Below are 19,323 nucleotides of genomic sequence, written 5' to 3' on the forward strand. Positions count from 1 at the left end.
GTTCTGGATGGGACCCCCTTCGAGGCAGGGCCTGCCCTCTGGAGAACACATGCTCCCCTGCCCCACCCTTGCTCAGAGCATGGGACAGCATTGGCTGGGGTGGGGATCCAAGGCCCCTTTGGCCTCCCAGATCTGCCCACCCCATGCAGGAAGCTCCACTGCACGCGGAACTACATCCACATGCACCTCTTCATATCCTTCATCCTGAGGGCTGCTGCTGTCTTCATCAAAGACTTGGCCCTCTTCGACAGCGGGGAGTCGGACCGGTGCTCCGAGGGCTCGGTGAGGACCCTGGCCCTGGCCCACCTCCCTCAGTTTCGCCCTTATCTTTAGCCACCGTAATCTCCTCTTCTCCCCCTCTTTCTCCCTCTCCCTCCTTCCTCTTCCCTCCCATTCCACCCCTCAATCCAAGGATGGCCCAACCCCCACCCAACCCCACCTGGCAACTCCTCAAATCACACTCCCCTCTGGCAACAGAAGATGTTGCTCACCCATCTGGGAGCCCACGGACCCGCCCCCGCCAGTGAGAAAAGCAGATGGGAAATGGGACACGTCATGGCCACAGCCCAGAGCCCCTGTACCACCTGTTGCTAACTTCCTATGTGGCCTTGGGGAACTTACAGCCTCAGTGTCCCCATCTGTGCAAGGACTTCCATTCCTTCCAACTCTGCCCTCTGTCACCTGCATAGCAAGGGCTGTGTTCACCATGCCACTTTTCCTACTCCCCCTATCCCCGTGCCATCTGGAGTGGGTCCAAACATATGCATTCCTCCTCTTTTGTTCTGATCCTGACATCAAGCTGGTTCTGGGCCTTCCTAAGGAAGAGAGGTAAAAGGAGCATCTAAGGAATTCATTGCCAGTCACTAAGGAGGCCATCTCCGAGGGATTCTGAGGGACCCTCTCTGAGTACCTCAAGCTTTGACAGAGAGCTTGAGACCAGCCCAGCCCCCACTCATTCCTTGTGGTCAGTATCTCCTTGCTTCATGCATGACCCCAGAGGCAGTGCATTATATCAGGGGTCAGCAGTACCTTCTCCCCAAAGAGTGAAATGATCATACTGGAATCTCAGGCATTTCAACAAGGGGCAGAGAAAATCTAGGGGACCCACCTTGGCCACTCCCAGAGCTTCTCAGAGGTTCTGTCCCAGAAGCCAAGTCAGACATGAGCAGTGCGAGCCACGGGACCTGAGGAGGAACCTGCTGCCTCCTGTGCACATGTTAAGGATAATTATGGAGACTGGCTTCCTGATTCATTACTGCAAAGCTTTTCTGAGACTAGAAGGAAGCACAGATAACTGTCCTGGTAAAGAGCTGAGCTATGGCCGGGCGTGATGGCTCATGCCTGTAATCCCAGCACTTCTGGAGGCCAAGGCAGGCAGATCACGAGGTCAGGAGTTCAAGACCAGCCTGACCAACATGGTGAAACCTTGCCTCTACTACAAATACAAAAAAATTAGCCGAGATTGCAATGAGCCGAGATCACGTCATTGCACTCCAGCCTGGGCGACAGAGCAAGACTCCATCTCAAAAAAAGAAAAAAAAAAAAAAAGAGCTGAGTTATTCTCCAAAAGCAAATGGGGGGAAGATGGGAAGGCAAGAACTCCTGTAACTGGAGGGACTGAAGTGAGACCTGAGGAAGGACTTTCCAACCAAAGGGAGTGGTGCGGGCATTAGGGGAGGGGAGGCTTCTCTCTGAGGATCTCTCAAACCAAGGGTACAGGAAGGAAGGGTGGGAACCAATGCTCTGGGTACAGGAGGAAGTGGAAGCCAGACAGTTTCCTGGTGGAGGGTGGCTTTAAGCCCTGGCTCACAGACATCTAGGCTTGATCTGAAATGGGGGACTTTCTGGGAGGGGACAGAAAGCCCAGAATACCTTCCAGTCATGCCAACAGGGCCACCCAGAGGCCCGTGATTGCCCTACTCATGGGTCTCCCTGACTCCTTCATGGTCCTTGTCTGCCTGAGAAAACCATTCTTCCACTAGGTCCTCTGAACCCCAGAAGGAATGGCCAACTCTCCCCTCTTCTCTTCTTCATTTCTACTTCCTCATCTCGTACCCTCTTCTCAGTCCCAGTCTCCCTCCACACTTCCATCTGGGCCCCACTCCACAGTCCACAGCCCTCCACCCCACCACACTCAGCAGACTCTTGCAAACTCAGGCAAGAATTCTCCCTCATACCTTCCAGCTACCTTCAATACAAATTGGCATTAGATGAATGAGTGGGTGGGGTGGGGGTGTGGATGGGCAGGTTGGTGGATGGCTAAGTAGGCAGCAGAATAAATGGGTAAAGTAAGGAAGATTGGACAGATGATGGGCAGAGGGGCAGGTAGGTAGATAGGTGGGTGGATGCACGAGTGGATTGATGGGTGGGTACAGAGATGAATGGATGGGTAGATGACTGAGTGAGTTGGTAGATGAACGGAGAGATAGGTGAGTAGGTGGATGGATTGATAGATGGGAAGATGATAGATGATGGATGGATACATGGATAAAAGATGGATAAATTGATGAGTTGATAGTGAATGTCTAGTGAGTGAGTAGGTAAATAAATGGATATGTGGATAGGTGGGTGGATGATTGAATGAGCTTACGGGTAGATATATAGATGGGAAGATAAATAGATGAATTGATGGATGGATAATTAAAATCACCAGTTTACCCCAAAGTATCAGAGGATCTAAAATTAGGGAAAATGGGAAAACCAGAGTACATTTTTAAGGGGATAATGCAAAACAACAAAGAAATTAAACTGGCTGCACTGCAACTGTGTTTGTGCCCCCAGACATAGGTGTGGGCAGTCAAGGACCCTTGACAGCCCCAGTGAACCTGTCTTTTCTCCTCCCCCTGCAGGTGGGCTGCAAGGCAGCCATGGTCTTTTTCCAATATTGCGTCATGGCCAATTTCTTCTGGCTGCTGGTGGAGGGCCTCTATCTGTACACCCTGCTTGCCGTCTCCTTCTTCTCCGAGCGGAAGTACTTCTGGGGGTACATACTCATCGGCTGGGGTATGGTACCAGGGAGGGCTTCCAGGCTGGGGACAGAGGGGGCAAGGCCTGGAGAACTCCCTAGGGGGAGGGTGCTAAGCTGGCTTGCAGTCCTACGTCTTGCTTAGCTGCAGGTCCTACCTGCAAGAATATCAGCCAAGGGTCGAGAAAGTCCTCAAAATGTCTGAGCCCAGGACAAGTCCCTCAGGCTGCAGCTGCACCTAGGGCTGACCTTTGGGACAGTTTTTATGAACATCTTTCCATTTCCCTTTAGCCCCCGAAATACACAGGGCCACTGCTAATCTATAGAGGGCCTCTGTCACAATTGGAAAGAGAATGTCCATCCAGGTAGACAGAGCCCTTCAGGCATGCAGCTTCACCCCCTCAGTGGAACATCCCTCCGCGGTGAACAACCTATGCAACCAAAGACAACAGCCTGACAACCCACCCTTTTCTCTCTCCCTCCCTCTCCTTGCTTTTCTCTGAAATCTCTCCTTCATGCCCTCTACCCCTGCTTCCTGTGCCCTCTCTGCTCTTTCACTCTCCCTGGGCCTGACAGGGGTACCCAGCACATTCACCATAGTGTGGACCATCGCCAGGATCCATTTTGAGGATTATGGGTGAGCTGCTGCCCCACACACTCCCCCAGCCGCTGTCACTTGGGCAGGCCCCCTGGGTGGGATGATAATGCCATCTGGCCTTGGTGAGTGGACAAAAACCACAGCTCTCGGGCCAGAGGGGAGGCTGGAGGAGGACCTGGGGAGCAACAGATTCTGGGCCCGGGGTCGCTAAAGGGCTCAGGAGCAGAGCTGGGGACAACTGGGGGAGGTGCTGCTGACTCTCTCTCTGGCTGAGGACAGACCCTCTCATTCCTCCCTACACTCTGCTCAGGTGCTGGGACACCATCAACTCCTCACTGTGGTGGATCATAAAGGGCCCCATCCTCACCTCCATCTTGGTAAGGTACCCTCCCACCACCTAGAGGTGGGAAAATAGGCCCAAAGGCAGGCAACTTAGCCCAAGGTCACACAGGAAATTAGTATCTAGGTCAGAACTGAAATGTAGCTTCCTAATGCCCAATGCAGGATCATCCCCACCCCTGTCCCACTAGTTCTTGCTTGAGTGTAAGCGGATTGGGAGCACAGTCCTTAGGGATGTGAAGGAGGTAGAGTTCCTGGATGACCTGCCCAAAGGGGAAGCACCAGAGGAGAGGTAAGATAGAAAGAGGGGCAGCAGGACCCTGGGAAAGAAGACAGGCCAGCAGCCGAGGGGCCTGGACACCTCAGCCTTCCCACTCTGACTGCCCAAACTTGGGTCCTCACCCACTAGGTGAACTTCATCCTGTTTATTTGCATCATCCGAATCCTGCTTCAGAAACTGCGGCCCCCAGATATCAGGAAGAGTGACAGCAGTCCATACTCGTGAGTGTGGGCCTAGTGCCTCAGCCCCCAGAACCTCCATCCCCAGTCCTCAAATCATCCCACATCTCCTTGAAGTCCTCCCACCCCAAACATCCAGAGTCACCAAAGAGCCATATTGTTCTTGCCCACCTCCACCATGGCCTGACTCAGCCCACCACCGTCCCCTGCTCCAGCCTCACCCTCACCAGGCTGCACTCAGAGCCCCACACATGCATCTCCTGCCCACACTCACGTAGCATCCTTCCCAGGTATGCATCTGCTGCCAATCCAGGGAGCTCAAGAGGACACCGATGTCTTGTTCATACCATGTGCCCAGTCCCTGGCATGTGCCTCACATGGAAAAGGGGTGCAATCAACACATAGTAGATGCATGCCCTCAGGGAGGCCCCAGTCTGCCAATGAGACAGCCATGTTCAGGACTCAGTATTCCTCAGTAATAATGATGACTCCTGCAGTTTACATGCCAGGCACATGCTAAGGGATTTCCATGCATCATGTCATTTCATCCACACAGTGCCCTGTAAAATTATCCTTATTTTACAGAGAGGAAACTGACATACACTCCCTTCTCCTCGAGGGTTTTGGAGCATGTCACCATGGGCAGGGAGAAGGGGGCACAGTGTCCATGGACCAGGGCTTGGAAAGGTGTCAATACTGTTCCCCCTGCTTAGGGGGACTGGAGGAAGAGGCAGGTTTTTTGAGGGAGCAACAAGGCTTGAAGACAGAGCTAAAGAAACATGAAAAATGTGAAAAGCGAGGCTGTAGGAAGGCAGGTAGGGTCTGCATGCCCACAGATGGGAGTAGGAGATTGAGTATCAGTGCTATTCACACAAGACAAACCCAGGACGTCCCACAAGGCCTTCCAGTCCTGGGATTCTTCTCAGCCTGCCTTCTCTTTGGAGAGTCTGTGCTGTGGTTCTAAGATTCCTGGCTAGAATGTCACATGCTGCTGGATTTAGGATTCTATTCTGGAATCCTGTGATTCTCCCTGATGAGACTAAGACTCACATTCTTGGTGTGACCGCATTCTCTCCTGCCAGGTGTGTAGGCGGAGCTTCCCTTCCTGTCTGAGAAGGAAAGGCTCAGTGGGGGTCTGCAGTCTGCTAAGGGGCAGCACATTGAGCCTGTGCACCCTCATCCTCTCCTTTGCCGATGGGACCTTATTTCCCCCAACTTACGATGGTACAAAAGGGCCTGAATCTGAGGCAAACAGAGCTGGCCATGGTCAGGGCCAGGTCTGTGTGGTGAGACAGAAAGGAAACAGTTGTCAGCAGGCAGAAGGGGTGGGGGTAATCGGAGATGAAGCTCCTCAAGGAGAGGCTGTCAGCTCCCACTCTCCACCTCCCCATAAGCCTTTGATTTAAAGAAAGCCTCCATCTGTTAGCCTCGGGTGCGTGGGATAGTTTTGCAGCCGAAGAGGGGTGGGCAGTGCTCAGGATCTTGGCATGGTTGAGAACCAGGTCCAGGAAGGGGTGGGATGGGCAAGGCCAGCTCCTCTGCCCCCAGCTTGCTGTGGGACCTCAGGCCTTGGACTAGGCTTCCTTGGACTGACTGCTAAGGCAGGAGAGACAGAGTCAGAGATCCTCCCTATCCACATCCCACCTCTCCTAGCCAGGGATCTATGGGCTCACACTGCCTGGATGAGCTATGAGGTCAGGTGGCTGGGAGGCCTGAACCAGGAAGAGCCCTGGACCATGGGAAGGGGGTGAGCATTTAGAATGAATACTGACCCTACTGAGCATACAAGGCTGTGAAGGAGAATCTGGTCCTTCAGAGCACGCTGGGAGTATATGCAATCCCAGAGAAGCTGGCAACTTCTGGAGAAGCAGACACAGCAGAAAAAAACACAGACAGAGGGTGATACTGATTAATTCTGGGTTGTCCCTGGTGATCAGGCATGAACTTGGGTCCCCATCACCCTCCCAAGTGGCCCTGAGCATATGTGGTCAGCCCCCCAGTTAGAAAGACTTGCTTCCTAGTACGTCTTCTCTCATGGTCTCTCATGGATGCACTGTGCTTCATAGTACCCAGAACACTTCCAAGTTCATAGTGAGCCCTTGTTTCTATAATTTGACTATGTCAAGCATACACTTACTGCATTATACAAATTGGAAAAACTGAGACCAGGAGAGGAAGAACCAGAATCTCTTGTTGCCTAAGAGATTTTTTACTGCTCTTGATGGCTGAGAGCATCCTCTACTGCAATGACGAGGTAAGCCTCTCCCAGACCAGGGGGCCCAGGCAACAGAACTCCCAATAGTGGATTTCAGCTAACATGTCTCTGTTAGCATCATTCTCACTGGACTCTCCTTTACTTCTTACCCTCTCTCCTCCAGAAGGGTGAGAATAGAGGGAGTTTCTTTCTCTCTCATGCTTCCCTCCAGGCCAGGAGGGCTGGGGGCAGAAGGGCAGAGGCACTGCAGCTGTGGAACAGGAACAGAGAAGGGCATAATATTTAGAGGAACCTACAGTCCATCCTCACACATCCTGGTCATTGTCCCCATCTTCTGTGCCTCCAGCTGCCCCCATGCTATGCCCTATCAAATCCACATGTGTGGACACACAGACCCATGGCCTGTCCCTCCCCTGTCTCCAGGAGGCTGGCCAGGTCCACACTCCTGCTGATCCCCCTGTTTGGAGTGCACTACATCATGTTCGCCTTCTTTCCTGACAATTTTAAGCCTGAAGTGAAGATGGTCTTTGAGCTCGTCGTGGGGTCTTTCCAGGTATGGGCTGTTGACTTAAGGCTGCATTCTTCCCTGGCTTTTAAGGGAATTCAACCTGGAGTCTTGGCCCTTGCCACTGGATTCCAATCTTTTTACCGTAGTAAGTATTAGATAAGCACCTACTTTGTGCTTAGCTCTTTCCTTAACCAGGGGAACACAGGGGCTAGAGCCGGGGGAGGGGCAGGGCTGGGGGCTTCCGGTCTGTCTACCTCACCTTTCCTGCACTCTTCCTTCTCAGGGTTTTGTGGTGGCTATCCTCTACTGCTTCCTCAATGGTGAGGTAAGCCCCTCCCAGTCCTTGGTGCTCAGGCAATGGAACTCCCAGGACCAGGGTCCAGAAACACTGGTGGGATATGTGCAGAGCAAGGGCAGGTTAAACCTTGCTACTACAAGTATGGTCCTCAAACTAGTAGCACGGGTGTCACCTAGGCCCTTGTTAAAAATGCACATCTCTGGGACCACCCCAGACCTGCTAGCTTAGAATCTGCATTTTAATAATTATTTAAAAAAACAAACAAACAGGTTTTTACTAAACCCCAGGGGGATTCCTGTGCACAACAGAGTTTGAGAAACACCTAGTTAAGTGGCTGTGTGCAGTGAGTGGGGAGGGGTAAGGGCTTCCAGTGAAGGTTGAGTTGCTGTGGAGCTCCGGTTACTATACACAAAAACCCACTCAAGTGAGCTGGAGACCCAGCATGGGAAGAATTGGGGTACAGGCACCCCTAGGTAGCATATCCCTCTCTCTCCCTGGACTGTTTTCTCGGATCCTCTCTGCCTCTCACCTCCTACCATTCCAAGGCCTCATTTTGAACCTGGCCTCAACCCAGTCCCAAGTGTGCACCGCCGGAGGCAGCACCGGGGTCTCTCCATTTTGATTTCCTGAAGAGGATAAGACTGGCTAGTTCAGAACCCTAAGTCCAGGGCAGCCCAATCAGCAGTGGAAGAGGCTCCACAGCAGCGGACCTGACCACCTTCCCCTCTCCTAGGTGCAGGCCGAGCTGAGGCGGAAGTGGCGGCGCTGGCACCTGCAGGGCGTCCTGGGCTGGAACCCCAAATACCGGCACCCGTCGGGAGGCAGCAACAGCGCCACATGCAGCACGCAGGTCTCCATGCTGACCCGCGTCAGCCCCGGTGCCCGCCGCTCCTCCAGCTTCCAAGCCGAAGTCTCCCTCGTCTGACCACCAGGATCCCAGGGGCCCAAGGCGGCCCCTCCCGCCCCTTCCCACTCACCCCGGCAGACGCCGGGGACAGAGGCCTGCCCGGGCGCGGCCAGCCCCGGCCCCGGGCTCGGAGGCTGCCCCCCCGGCCCCCTGGTCTCTGGTCCGGACACTCCCAGAACACGCAGCCCTAGAGCCTGCCTGGAGCGTTTCTAGCAAGTAAGAGAGATGGGAGCGCCTCTCCTGGAAGATTGCAGGTGGAACTCAGTCATCAGACTCCTCCAAAAGCCCCCTACGCCAATCAAGGGCAAAAAGTCTACATACTTTCATCCTGACTCCGCCCCCTGCTAGCTCTTCTGCCCAATCGGAGGAAAGCAACCGGCGATCCTCAAACAACGCCGGTGTGATCTGAGGGCAGAAAGGTTCTGCCCCGGAAGGTCACCAGCACCAACACCACGGCAGTGCCTGAAATTTCACCATTGCTGTCAAGTCCCTTTGAGTTAAGCATTACCACTCAGGCAGTTCACTAAAGATGCAGCTCACTACCGCCATTCTCTCTTACTCTTAGCTACCAGCTTCTCAAAGTGGGTTATTCTGGAGTTTTCGTTTGGGGACCACAGTTGTCTTAGTGGTTCCCCACCGAAGTGGAGTGGCCCCAGGGTCAGTCTGGTGGGAGGACGATGCAACCCAAGGACTGAGGGACTCTGAAGCCTCTGGGAAATGAGGAGGCAGCCACCAGCGAATGCGAGGTCTCAGACTAAGCCTACCTGCTCTGCAAGTCTCAGTGGCTTCATCTGTCAAGTGGGATCTGTCATACCAGCCATACCCATCCCTCTGTGCTGCGGAAGCAACAGGAATCAAGAGCTGCCCTCCTTGTCCACCCACCTATGTGCCAACTGTTGTAACTAGGCTTGGAGATGTGCACCCATGGGGTCTGACAGAGAGCAAATACCTCACCCTGCTACACATACAGGATTTGAACTCAGATCTGGCTGATAGGAAAGTGAAAGCACAGACTCTTACTGCTAACTTTTGTGTATTGTAACCAGCCGGATCCTCTTGGTTATTTGTTTACCACTTATATTATTAATACCATTATCCCTAAATCTTTCTTCCCACCCCACCCTCCCTGGAGTGTGGCTGAGGAGGCCTCCAGCCCATGTATCATCTGGACAGCAGCCTGCTGGTCACAGCCTCCTCTGTCTGCCCTTCACCCTGGTGGCCACTCAGCTTCCTACCCACACCTCCCCCAGAAGATCCCCTCAGGACTGCAACAGGCTTGTGCAACAATAAATGTTGGCTTGGTCTGGCTTGGTTCCCCTGGTGGTTGATGTTCTCATATGGCCTAAAATGGGACCAGCCTTCAACTTGGAACCATCTTCCCCCACCCAAAGGATGGCTGATCTAATACATTACTGAAACCAGATGCCTCCACTCTTTTGGCTTTTGACAGAAATCTATATTTTCATATGAGGCATTCACAGTTCTAAGGGCCTTCAGCTCCCATCTTTTTGAGTGGTATCCTCTCTCCTCTGAGTGTGATGAAGTAAGACCAGGTCCCCATTGTGTTCCCCCACTCCTTAAATACAGCCAAAAAAGACCATTATAATCTCAGATTATACAAAACAGCTGGCAGAGCTGCCCAGAGTCCCAGAAATTGTTGAGTGTGAGTGTTTCACAGGCCGCAGTCATTCCTGCAAACAAGGGCCTAGGATGACCATGTTGCGATTACCCAGGGCTCAGCCAAGAGGAGGTAGGTAGTGGACAAAACAAATGCCACCAACACAAGTCGAGTGAGCAGAGACAATATGCTACTAATAAAAAGGTTTAGACACAGAGGCAGTATGGCAAATAACATCAGTCAGCAAGAGATGTCTCCAAAGCCGTTGCCCATGCTGACCTCCTTGGGTCCCACCTCCTGCAAACTTGCTAGAGGAGCAGGAGATGGATGTCAAGCTGGTAAAATGTGGTCAGAATGGGCTGGCGAAGGCTCAGATCTGCCTGCCCAGCTTCTTCAATGCCTTGTCTGACCCAGTACCATCCCAGGACCCATCATCAATGACAGTTCCAACCAGCATCCTCAGAGGCCAGAGTCAGGGGTGTTCAGGTCAGAATAGAAGTGACTATGAGCCATGGGCAGAGGCACCTCCAGGGAAATGCCCTTTGATCAGTTGCCCAGCATATCCAGGAGTGGCACGGTCTCTCCATCTAGATTCACACTCCATGCCCTGCCCTGTGCATGGTCAGTCATAAGACCGAGAAGAGGCATTGTCCCTAACCTTGACCTCAGGTACCCCCAGGCCTGCTAGAGAGAACATTCTCAGTAGCCCCCACCCCTGCCCAGACCAACAGTGGTGACCACCTATGAGGTACTGGTGGTGGAGAGCTGAGCTGGGGCATCTAGAACTTGTTTCATTCTTCCCTGAGCATCTTCTTTTTTTTCTTTTTTTTTGAGATGGAGTCTCGCTCTGTCTCCCAGGCTGGAGTGCAGCGGTGTGATCTTGGCTCATTGCGACCTCCACCTCTCAGGTTCAAGCAATTCTCCTGCCTCACCCTCCTGAGTAGCTGGGACTACACGCGTGCACCATCACACCTGGCTTATTTTTGTATTTTTAGTAGAGATGAGGTTTTGTCATGTTGGCCAGGCTGGTCTCGAACTCCGGACCTCAGGTGATCTGCCCACCTCAGCCTCCCAAAGTGCTGGAATTACAGGTGTGAGCCACTGCACCCAGCCTACTGACCCTGAGCATCTTGCATTCCCGCCACTCCAAGGCATAGGAGTTGAGAGATAGGGGACAACCTGTCCATGTTCCCCTCACCCAACTGGGGCATGTCTCTCTCTCTAAACTGCTTCCAGAGACCTTGTCCACCCCATACTTCTCAATAAGGTCCAGAAGACCCAGCCTTTGTCATTTAATCCCAATTCTGCTTCACACTTTCTCAGAGATCATGGGCAGGTCTCCTGAGTATGAATCTCTCAATCCACCTGCACAATAGGGAGGGTTCTAGATGACTTTGCTTAGCCCCTGGCTAAGGCACAGGCGGCTAATGAGGAGGGGCTGCCCAGAGCCTTCTGCCACCCACTCTGCCTCCCTGGGCTCAGAGGGAGGACAGCAGTTGGTGGGAGGAGCCCCAAGCAGTTGGGGGCTGAGGCATACACAGAGGATGGAGGCTGTGCAGAAAACAAGGTCAGAGACCTGGCAGGACTCCTTGAGAGATGAGCTCAGGCCAGTAGAAGAAAGGAGAAGGGAGAGGGGGGACAGAAATGCAGAGGAAAGGGCAGCACCTTGCCTTCCAGGTTAGGACCCTATAGACTGCCTGGGCTGTGTGAAAGCTGAGAGGGGCCCCCACACCACACTGTACCTGCCCCACCCACCACAGTCCCTGATATCCCCTGTATTCGTGTGTCATGGCTTTGGGGTAAGGCAGACAGCCTGGGTAGGGGACCAGTTGTCAGCCAAGGAGGTGGAAGTGAATGAAGCAGAGAGCCAAGATGTGGGCAACAAAAGGGAGGACATAGGTGGGGCCTTGCTCAGAGAGGCTATTGGGAAGGGCAAAGCTTAGTGATGAGCACTTACGGATGGTGAGAAGCCGAAACACAGTCTCCCAGGCTGGAACAGCCGTGGAGTAATGGGGTTGGCCACAAGCAGGACTTTTCCTGGTCCCATGCTTCTCCCCCTGCCCCGCCCGCTCCCAGGTCCCTTGCCAGGTACCTGTCGGGCCAGGCCAACTCATCTCTATCGCCCCCTGGTGGATGCTTTAAGGACTTCACTAAGGTTAGGCTCAGTGCCCAAACACCTGGGTGGAGGCCCATTCCTAGGAGGCCAGGTGACCCAGAGGGAGGGCCTCTCTCCTGAGCGCCACGCAGAGGGAGATACAAGAGGGAGGAGGCAGTGAGGTGGTGAGGCCACAGGACCGATTCTTAAGCTTTAGTCTGAAATTAAGGTGACCCAGGGCCTGGCCCTTAGACCCAGGCCACTGACCTCTGCTGCACACAAACCCTGCCGCAGACCCAGCTGTAAGCCCCGGTAGAGCCCAGCCCCTGACTGGCCACAGGCTGGACCCTAGCCACTAACTGAGCCCTAAGCCCAGTCCCTGAGGGCAAAGCCCAGTTGACTCATGTGGGTACCTCCTGGAAAGACAAGGACAAGGAGCACCCCACCATCTCCATGCAGAGAGCCACCATCCCTCCACAGCAGAGGCCACCATCTGGGTGATTCCTGCCACTCCAGGGCACAGGCTGCCCAAGGAGGGTGGCCAGTTCAGTTTGCCAGCAGCATGGATAGGGGACAGTGTCTCAGGTGAGGCAACATCGAGGTGGTCTCTGAGGACTAGGTACGGGTCTCTGGGTCCCAAGGGAACATGATGGGTGCCAGGGATACCTGAATCCTAGAGGGCAGGCATAGGGGTCCTTTCCAGCAGGAACACAGTGGAGGCTTCCTAAGTGAGGCCGAGGGGATGATGGCGGGTTTGGGGCAGGCCACTCTGGCTACTGAGAAGAGCCCAAGGGGCAAGCTGGGAAAAGCTGTCAGTTCCGCATCCAGGTGAGAAGGAGGAGGGCTGGGGAAATGGTGACCTGTTTTGGGACATGCTGAATGTAATGGCTGCAGTACATCTGGGAAGAAGCTCCAAGGCTACTGGAATCAGGACCTAAAGTGAAACAGAGCTCAGGTGGCAGGTGGGGACACAGGGCGGCCCCCTTGGGGAGGGGGTGTGGGGGGAGTGTATATCCCCAGGGACCCCCACCTGCTCTGCTGGCAGGGGTGGGGTGAAGAGTCAGAATCAGCCTCTCCATTCTCACCGCTCGCCCAGGGCCTATTTTAATGAACAATGATCCAGCCTCCCCCAATGTGGGAACAGGAACTGCTCTTATCTCTCCCGGGGGAGGGGGCCGGAGCCACAGCTGGCAGTCATTAAACACCCCAATCAGGCCAGGGATGGCCAAGATATTAATAGGCAGGAGCCAGTGACCCTGGAGACACAGCCTCCTAGGAAGAGGGACAGTAACCCCAGCAGGCTATGGGGATGAGGAAGACAGGTCAGAAGGCCACCCTGGCAATGCCCCAGCCTCTACACAGGACAGATGGGGTAACCAAAGGCCATAGAAGGGAAAGGACATGCTTGAGTCACCAGGAAAGTCACTGATAGAGCCTGGCCTTGAACCTGGTTCTCTAAACCCCAGAGCCCTGCCTCTTCCATTACACACATCATCATAGCTGAGACCATTAGGGGTGCCCTGTGTGGAAACACATGAAGAGTAGGCCTAATCAGTGACACTGACTCTTTGTTTAAAATCTTGATATTTTGCTCATTATTATGTTTTGCATTAATTTTGATATTTTAAAAATACTAGATTAAAATATTATCTTGATCACTGAGGTTTTTTTGCCACCCCTTTCAATTTTGCACCTGAAGCAAGTACCTTGCTTGCCTCACTCTAATGCCGGCCCAGCTCCCGGGTTCCCAGCATCCCCGTGTCCCAGGATGTCAGCATGGAAGAAACTCTGGAGAGCTCCAGACTGGTCTTTATGTGGCCCAGAGGGAAAGGATCCTGTCAGGGCGATGTCTACTAGAAGGAGGCAGCTCCAGAGCAAATTCAGTGGCTCAGCAATGTCACCGCAGATCTAGGTATTTTCTGTCTGTCCACTCTTCCATCTCAGTATGTGGACTTTCATCCTCAGACTTATCCCCTCATGACTGCACGATGGCTGTCGCTGCCCAAGCATCATGTTCCCAAAGAACCCCATCCACCGGCAGAGAGGAGAATTTCCTCTATGTGTCTCCTTTTATCAGGGACGGTCATCTACCCCAGGACCCACCTTTCACACACTCTCTTCAGGCCAGGATGTCACACACCCAAACCACAGCTGCAAAGATTGGTGAGGGTTCTATAAGGGAAGCTGATCTGCTGAGAAATAAATGGGGATGGCTACTGAGTAGGTAACCAACAGAGTCTGATTCTCAGTTTCTTTTTGGATGTTTCTTGGGATAAATGTGTGATCTTTCATATTCCTCCACCTGAGCCTGGTGGTGCAGTATATGGGGGAGGTGAAAGATCCAAATCAGTCATGCTTCAGTGTAAGAGACAGAAAACATTCCGCGTGTTTTGTACAGAAAGAGATTGAGTATAGGGAATTAAATATAGGAAGGCTTGGAGGGCTGGAAGTTTGGGTGCACATCTATCCATGGTCACACCATTGCAGCTGCCGCCTTGCCGAACATTACTGCCAATATCTCAGTTGCACATCCATTAAAGCTAGTGACAAGAAAGCAGAAGGAACATAGTGCCCTGTTGCTATAGAAAACTCAGGTCTGCCATATCCCACCCATCAACCACCACACTGCAGGAAACATGGCCTTTACTTCTCACTGCTTCCCAACTGTCCTGGTGGTGCTTCCCTCTGGCAGAGCCTAAGTTGCATCAAATTCCTAGCAGTGAGGAAATTCTGGAAAGGGAGCCTTGAGCCTTCCAACCCCAACAAAGCAGGGGAACATGGAAGGGGCTAGAGAAGAGGCTGAGTGCCATAGATAATTTCTAGCACAGCAGCTCAGGTGGCATTGTAGCCCAAGTCCCCAGAAAGCAGAGCCTGAGACAAGGGCCTGTGACCAGGAAACAGAAGAGTGAAACGGGGAAATGAGGAAAGCCAATATAAAGACGAGTTACCAGCCTGGGCAACACGGTGAGACCCCATCTCTGCAAAAACATTAAAAAATAAAAAATTAGCCAGGTGTGGTGGTGCACACCTGTAGTCCTAGCTACTTGGGAGGCTGAAGTGAGAGGAACACGAGCCCAGGAAGTTGAGGCTGTGGGGAACCATGATTATGCCACCACACCCCAGTCTGGTGACAGACCAAGACCCTGTCTCATGAAAAAGGTGAGCGCTGGCCACTACTGGGGCAACAGGACTCAATTCACTGGGACCCTCTGCAAGGCTGGCAGAACATGCCCAAAATTGTCCTCCTGAGGGACAGAGAAGGAAAGCATTAACCCCTGGCTCCCAGTATCTGTTGCTCAAGGTTTGCCCATGTCAATCCCTCACTCTTCCAGGCTTGACAGGCATGAACAAGAAGCAGGTTCCTGCAGGCATCCCATCACATAATCAGAGGAGATCCGGGGCAGAAAGGGCCAGCTATGTGGTAGAGATGGGGTGAGGAGCTGTCAGATCCCCCGCCTCCGCCAGGAAGCTGGCCAAGGTGGCCAATAGGGAATGAAGCAGAGGACCCAACACAGGTGGCCTCCTGGGGCAGAGAAGAGGAGCCCCATGCAAAGGTCCTTGTGCACTAAGGTCTGCGTGGACACTCACTGGCCCTGCTGCTAAGGTCTTTGGCTGGGGTACTCATAGCTGCTCTCTTGGCTGCAGCCCCAGGGTCTACTCCAGCTGACTTAGCCCCACTGAGGCTCACTCTGGCCCCTCACACCCCTCCAGGCTCAGCCATGCCATCATCCAGCCTTGGATGTGAGCTTCCCCGCTCCATGGCCTCTGTGGCAGACTCACTTCACCATTCACCATGGTAGCACCATGACAGACCCACCAGTTCCAACTCCTCCAGCTTCCTCATGCCCCAGGGAGCGTGCAGTAACTTCTGGGTCCCTTCCAGGCCTCTGGGAGCTGAGGGTAGCTTGGTGGTGTTCACTCAGATCTACTTGGCGTTAAATCTGTAGCTCCACCATTTTATCTAGGAGGGCCACTTAAGGAGTACAGGTTGCTTGGAGGACTGACTTCCTAACACAGAGTGGGACACACACACCCTCTGTTTTCAGGTAACAATGTGTCCCCTCAATATTTCCTAGGTAATGAGACCAGGGGGGCTTTCCTCCCTTCCTTCCATCCTCACTTCCTCCTTGCAGAGATGATATACCCCTCATCCACCTTTCCCCAGGTCATAATGGTGGAGGGCTTCAGAGGGATATAATCTCAGGGGCCAGGTAATGAGAATGGTATCTGTTTAATGTTTTCAAAATATTACCATCATATTTTCATTCAGCAAATAATTACTGTGCGCACAGTTCTAGACACCAAGGATGCAGTGGTGAACATGGCAGAGCCCTTGCCCTCATGGAACTGACCGTCTAATGGTGGAGACAGATAGTAAATGAGAAAAGTTACAGAAAAAGAAGGCTGGATGAGGGTTAGAGTGAGGGGGTGCTCTGTTAGTTGAGGTGGCCAGAGAGGCTTACAGTGGAGCAAGAGCAGGCCATTCCCCTCCCTGATGATCAGAGGAATTTAAACCATATGCATCAGAGCTGGGGCTCGGAGATCTTGCAGTCCAGGTCAAAACATCCAGTTCCCTGCCTCTGCAGAAGCAGCCTGGACAGTAGCTGAGGAGAGCCAGGCGGCCTGGGGCCTCAGCAGGGTCTGAACTCCCCTAGGCAGGGGCTCAAGGGCTGGCCAAGCAGTAAGTAGAGGATGCCTGGTTGGACATGGTGAGGCTTGTTTCTTACGTCCCTCATTGCAGCAGTGACCCAGGCCCACAGACTCCATCTGGATGTGGAGATCCCCCCCACCCCGCCCCCAGTTCAATGTCCTCGGTGCCAAGTGACACAGAACAAGCAGCTCTTGAAAAGACTAATATTTACTCTTCAAACGGGAGCTGGCACAGGCTGTTTCCTGCAACTGGCGTCTGACTCGCCCTGTGGGATGGACACAACAGGAGGCACTCCGGGAGATAGGCAAATGTCCCCTCGGACGCCAGCATTCTGGATGAGATGATGTCTGTGAGATGGGGACAGCATGTTCCAAGGTTCCATCAGACACATCTCATTTCTGCCGCACACCTCACAGTGGAGAGCTCGTTGCCTCTCCAGCTCCTGCTGGACAGCTCTGTGAGAAAGTTCATTCCAATGCTGGCCCTGTGTTCCTTGCCCCGGCCCTTGCTCTGATCCCTGGGGCCTCAGGAAATGCGCCCGGAATAACCCCAGGGCAGTGGTGGTCCTGGTCACCTTTATTCCTCCCACCCCCACCCGCCTCTGGCTTCACTTCCCCAGGCCCACGCTCTGGGCTCTGTGGCCAGAACACGCTATTTCTGGGGTAGGAGGAAGAAATTGCCTTGAGGGCACCTCTGTCCCCCTGCAGCTGTGTTCCTTGTCCTCATGAGAGCCCTTCAGCTGAGTGCCTCATATGGGAAAGTCTTGGCCAGGAAACTGCTGGTCAGACGGCTCAAATATGGGGAGGAGAGTCCCTAGTGGCTTGGCGGTCAGAGCCAGCTCCCCCTGCCCACTTTCCCCTCTGGAGTCTCTCCTCTCTGCTCCAAGCTCCTCATGGCTTCCAGAGCCCTCCGGACCAATATAACCCCAGGCTTCAGTTTCCCTGCCCCCACTCCCCACCACTGCAGCCCTGGAGGCTCAAACACTCTGGCAGCATATGGGGCTTTAGAGTCCCTAAAGGTCAGCCTTCTCAACCTCGTCATGTCAACTGCAGGGCTGGGCACGGCCAGGACAAGATCTCCCAGGGGGCATGCAGGCCCACCCCATTCTCCCAGAGCTCTCAGAACTGACTGCTGACTCAAGCAACCCTCTTTTTAAAACAATTCCTTATTATCCCTATACCTAACTCCCAAGCTCCTGGTCTCTTGTAAGAAGCCATTCGAGTGTATTTAACATGTATCTTTTTGCATGTATCCTCACAAAATATTTTATCATCTTGTATGCATATATTTCTTATATAACAGTCATTTTTCACTCAGCTCTAAGTTTTCAGGATTCATCCATGTGACGTTGCATCTAAATCTGGTACATCTGCCTGCATCGTGATGCTCCGTGGTATGCCTGCACACTTTCTTTCCATGATGGATACATAGATTGCTTTCCACCAACACCAGTAAGTCTTCAATGAATGTGTCTCCTTAAGGATCTGTATAAGAATTTTCCTGGGACAAATAACCAGAAGTCAAATTTCCACTTCACAAGGTGTGCACTCTTAACTTGGGTAAGTAGGCTGTATTAGTTTGTTAAGGCTGCCCTAACAAAGTACCACAGTCCGGGTGGTTTAAGCAAACATTTATTTTCTCATGGGTTGGGACTTCAACATGTGAATTTCAGGGGAACAGAATTCAGCTGTTAACAGTGGCATGGCTCTGCAGATCAGCTGTGCCTCTCTACTCACTGCCACCTCACACGAAGTCCTACGTCTCCATACTCCCTCCTGCACTTGATGCCATCCAGCTCTGCAAGATTTGCCAAACTCATAGGTGTGAGGTGATGTCTTATTATTGTTTCAATGTGTGTTAATGATTTAAAATCTCTTCATATGTTTATTAGCTTTTTAGGTTTTATCTTCTGTTAATTGTCTGCACATTTTCTATTGGGATTGCTCTTTCTTGCTGATTTACAGGAATTTCTTCTGTGTTATTAATCCCTTAGTGGTTTCTGGCATCATAAATATCTCCTCCCATTCTTTTAACTTTGCCCATGAAATCCTTATTTGTGTATAGTCAAATTCATCAATCATTTTTGCCTTAAGGCAGTCCTTTTCCACCACAAGCCACAAAGATAATCTTCAAGTTCTTCAACGTATTCCATAGATTTTGCTGTCCACATTTGACTTAAGAAGTCCTTTTCCGCCACAAGCCACAAAGATAATCTTCAAGTTCTTCAATGTATTCCACAGAATTTGCTGACCACATTTGATCCCAGCAACATCTTTGTGCTGACTCAGCAGAGCCAAGTGGGCTCCTTAGAGACTCTCCTCTACCAGCACTGCCCAAAGATGCTTGGCAGCTGTCAGGTAGCACTTCTGCTACCTGGCACCCTTCAAGGGGTAGGCCCCAAGAAAAAAGAAGGCAACTCACCAGCCAGAACTTCTCATCCAGCCCTCCTGGCATAGAAGGAACACTTTCATGGGCCAGAATCTCCTTCTATTCTTTGTGGGTACTGCCAAGTGGGGGACAGACACTTGTTTCCTGCTCAGTGGAAACAGAGCTCCGAACTTTACTGTCACTGGCTCCCTAGAACAAGCCTCAGCTTCGCAACCTGAGCAAAAACGTGGTTGAAGCAGATGGTGTCTGAAAACTACCAACTTCCAAATCCCAGCACCCAAT

At 52.6% G+C, this 19,323-nt stretch overlaps 1 protein-coding gene across 4 annotated transcripts in view; it reads left to right on the top strand.

Annotated features, from left to right (window-relative positions):
* The window catches only part of VIPR1 (vasoactive intestinal peptide receptor 1), a 34,727-nt gene extending 25,130 nt beyond the window's left edge, over positions 1-9,597 (top strand). For 2 of the 4 annotated variants that reach the window (XM_028843435.2, XM_077990998.1), the window contains exons 6-13: positions 150-282; positions 2,850-3,003; positions 3,542-3,602; positions 3,874-3,940; positions 4,312-4,403; positions 7,000-7,229; positions 7,368-7,409; positions 8,116-9,597. In XM_028843435.2, the coding sequence (XP_028699268.1) occupies positions 150-282; positions 2,850-3,003; positions 3,542-3,602; positions 3,874-3,940; positions 4,312-4,403; positions 7,000-7,229; positions 7,368-7,408 (778 nt within the window). In that variant the 3' untranslated portion in view covers position 7,409; positions 8,116-9,597. 4 annotated transcript variants of the gene reach the window in all.
* Positions 9,598-19,323: the final 9,726 nt, after the last annotated feature.

Source organism: Macaca mulatta, chromosome 2, assembly GCF_049350105.2.
Source record: "Macaca mulatta isolate MMU2019108-1 chromosome 2, T2T-MMU8v2.0, whole genome shotgun sequence".
NCBI lineage: Eukaryota > Metazoa > Chordata > Mammalia > Primates > Cercopithecidae > Macaca > Macaca mulatta.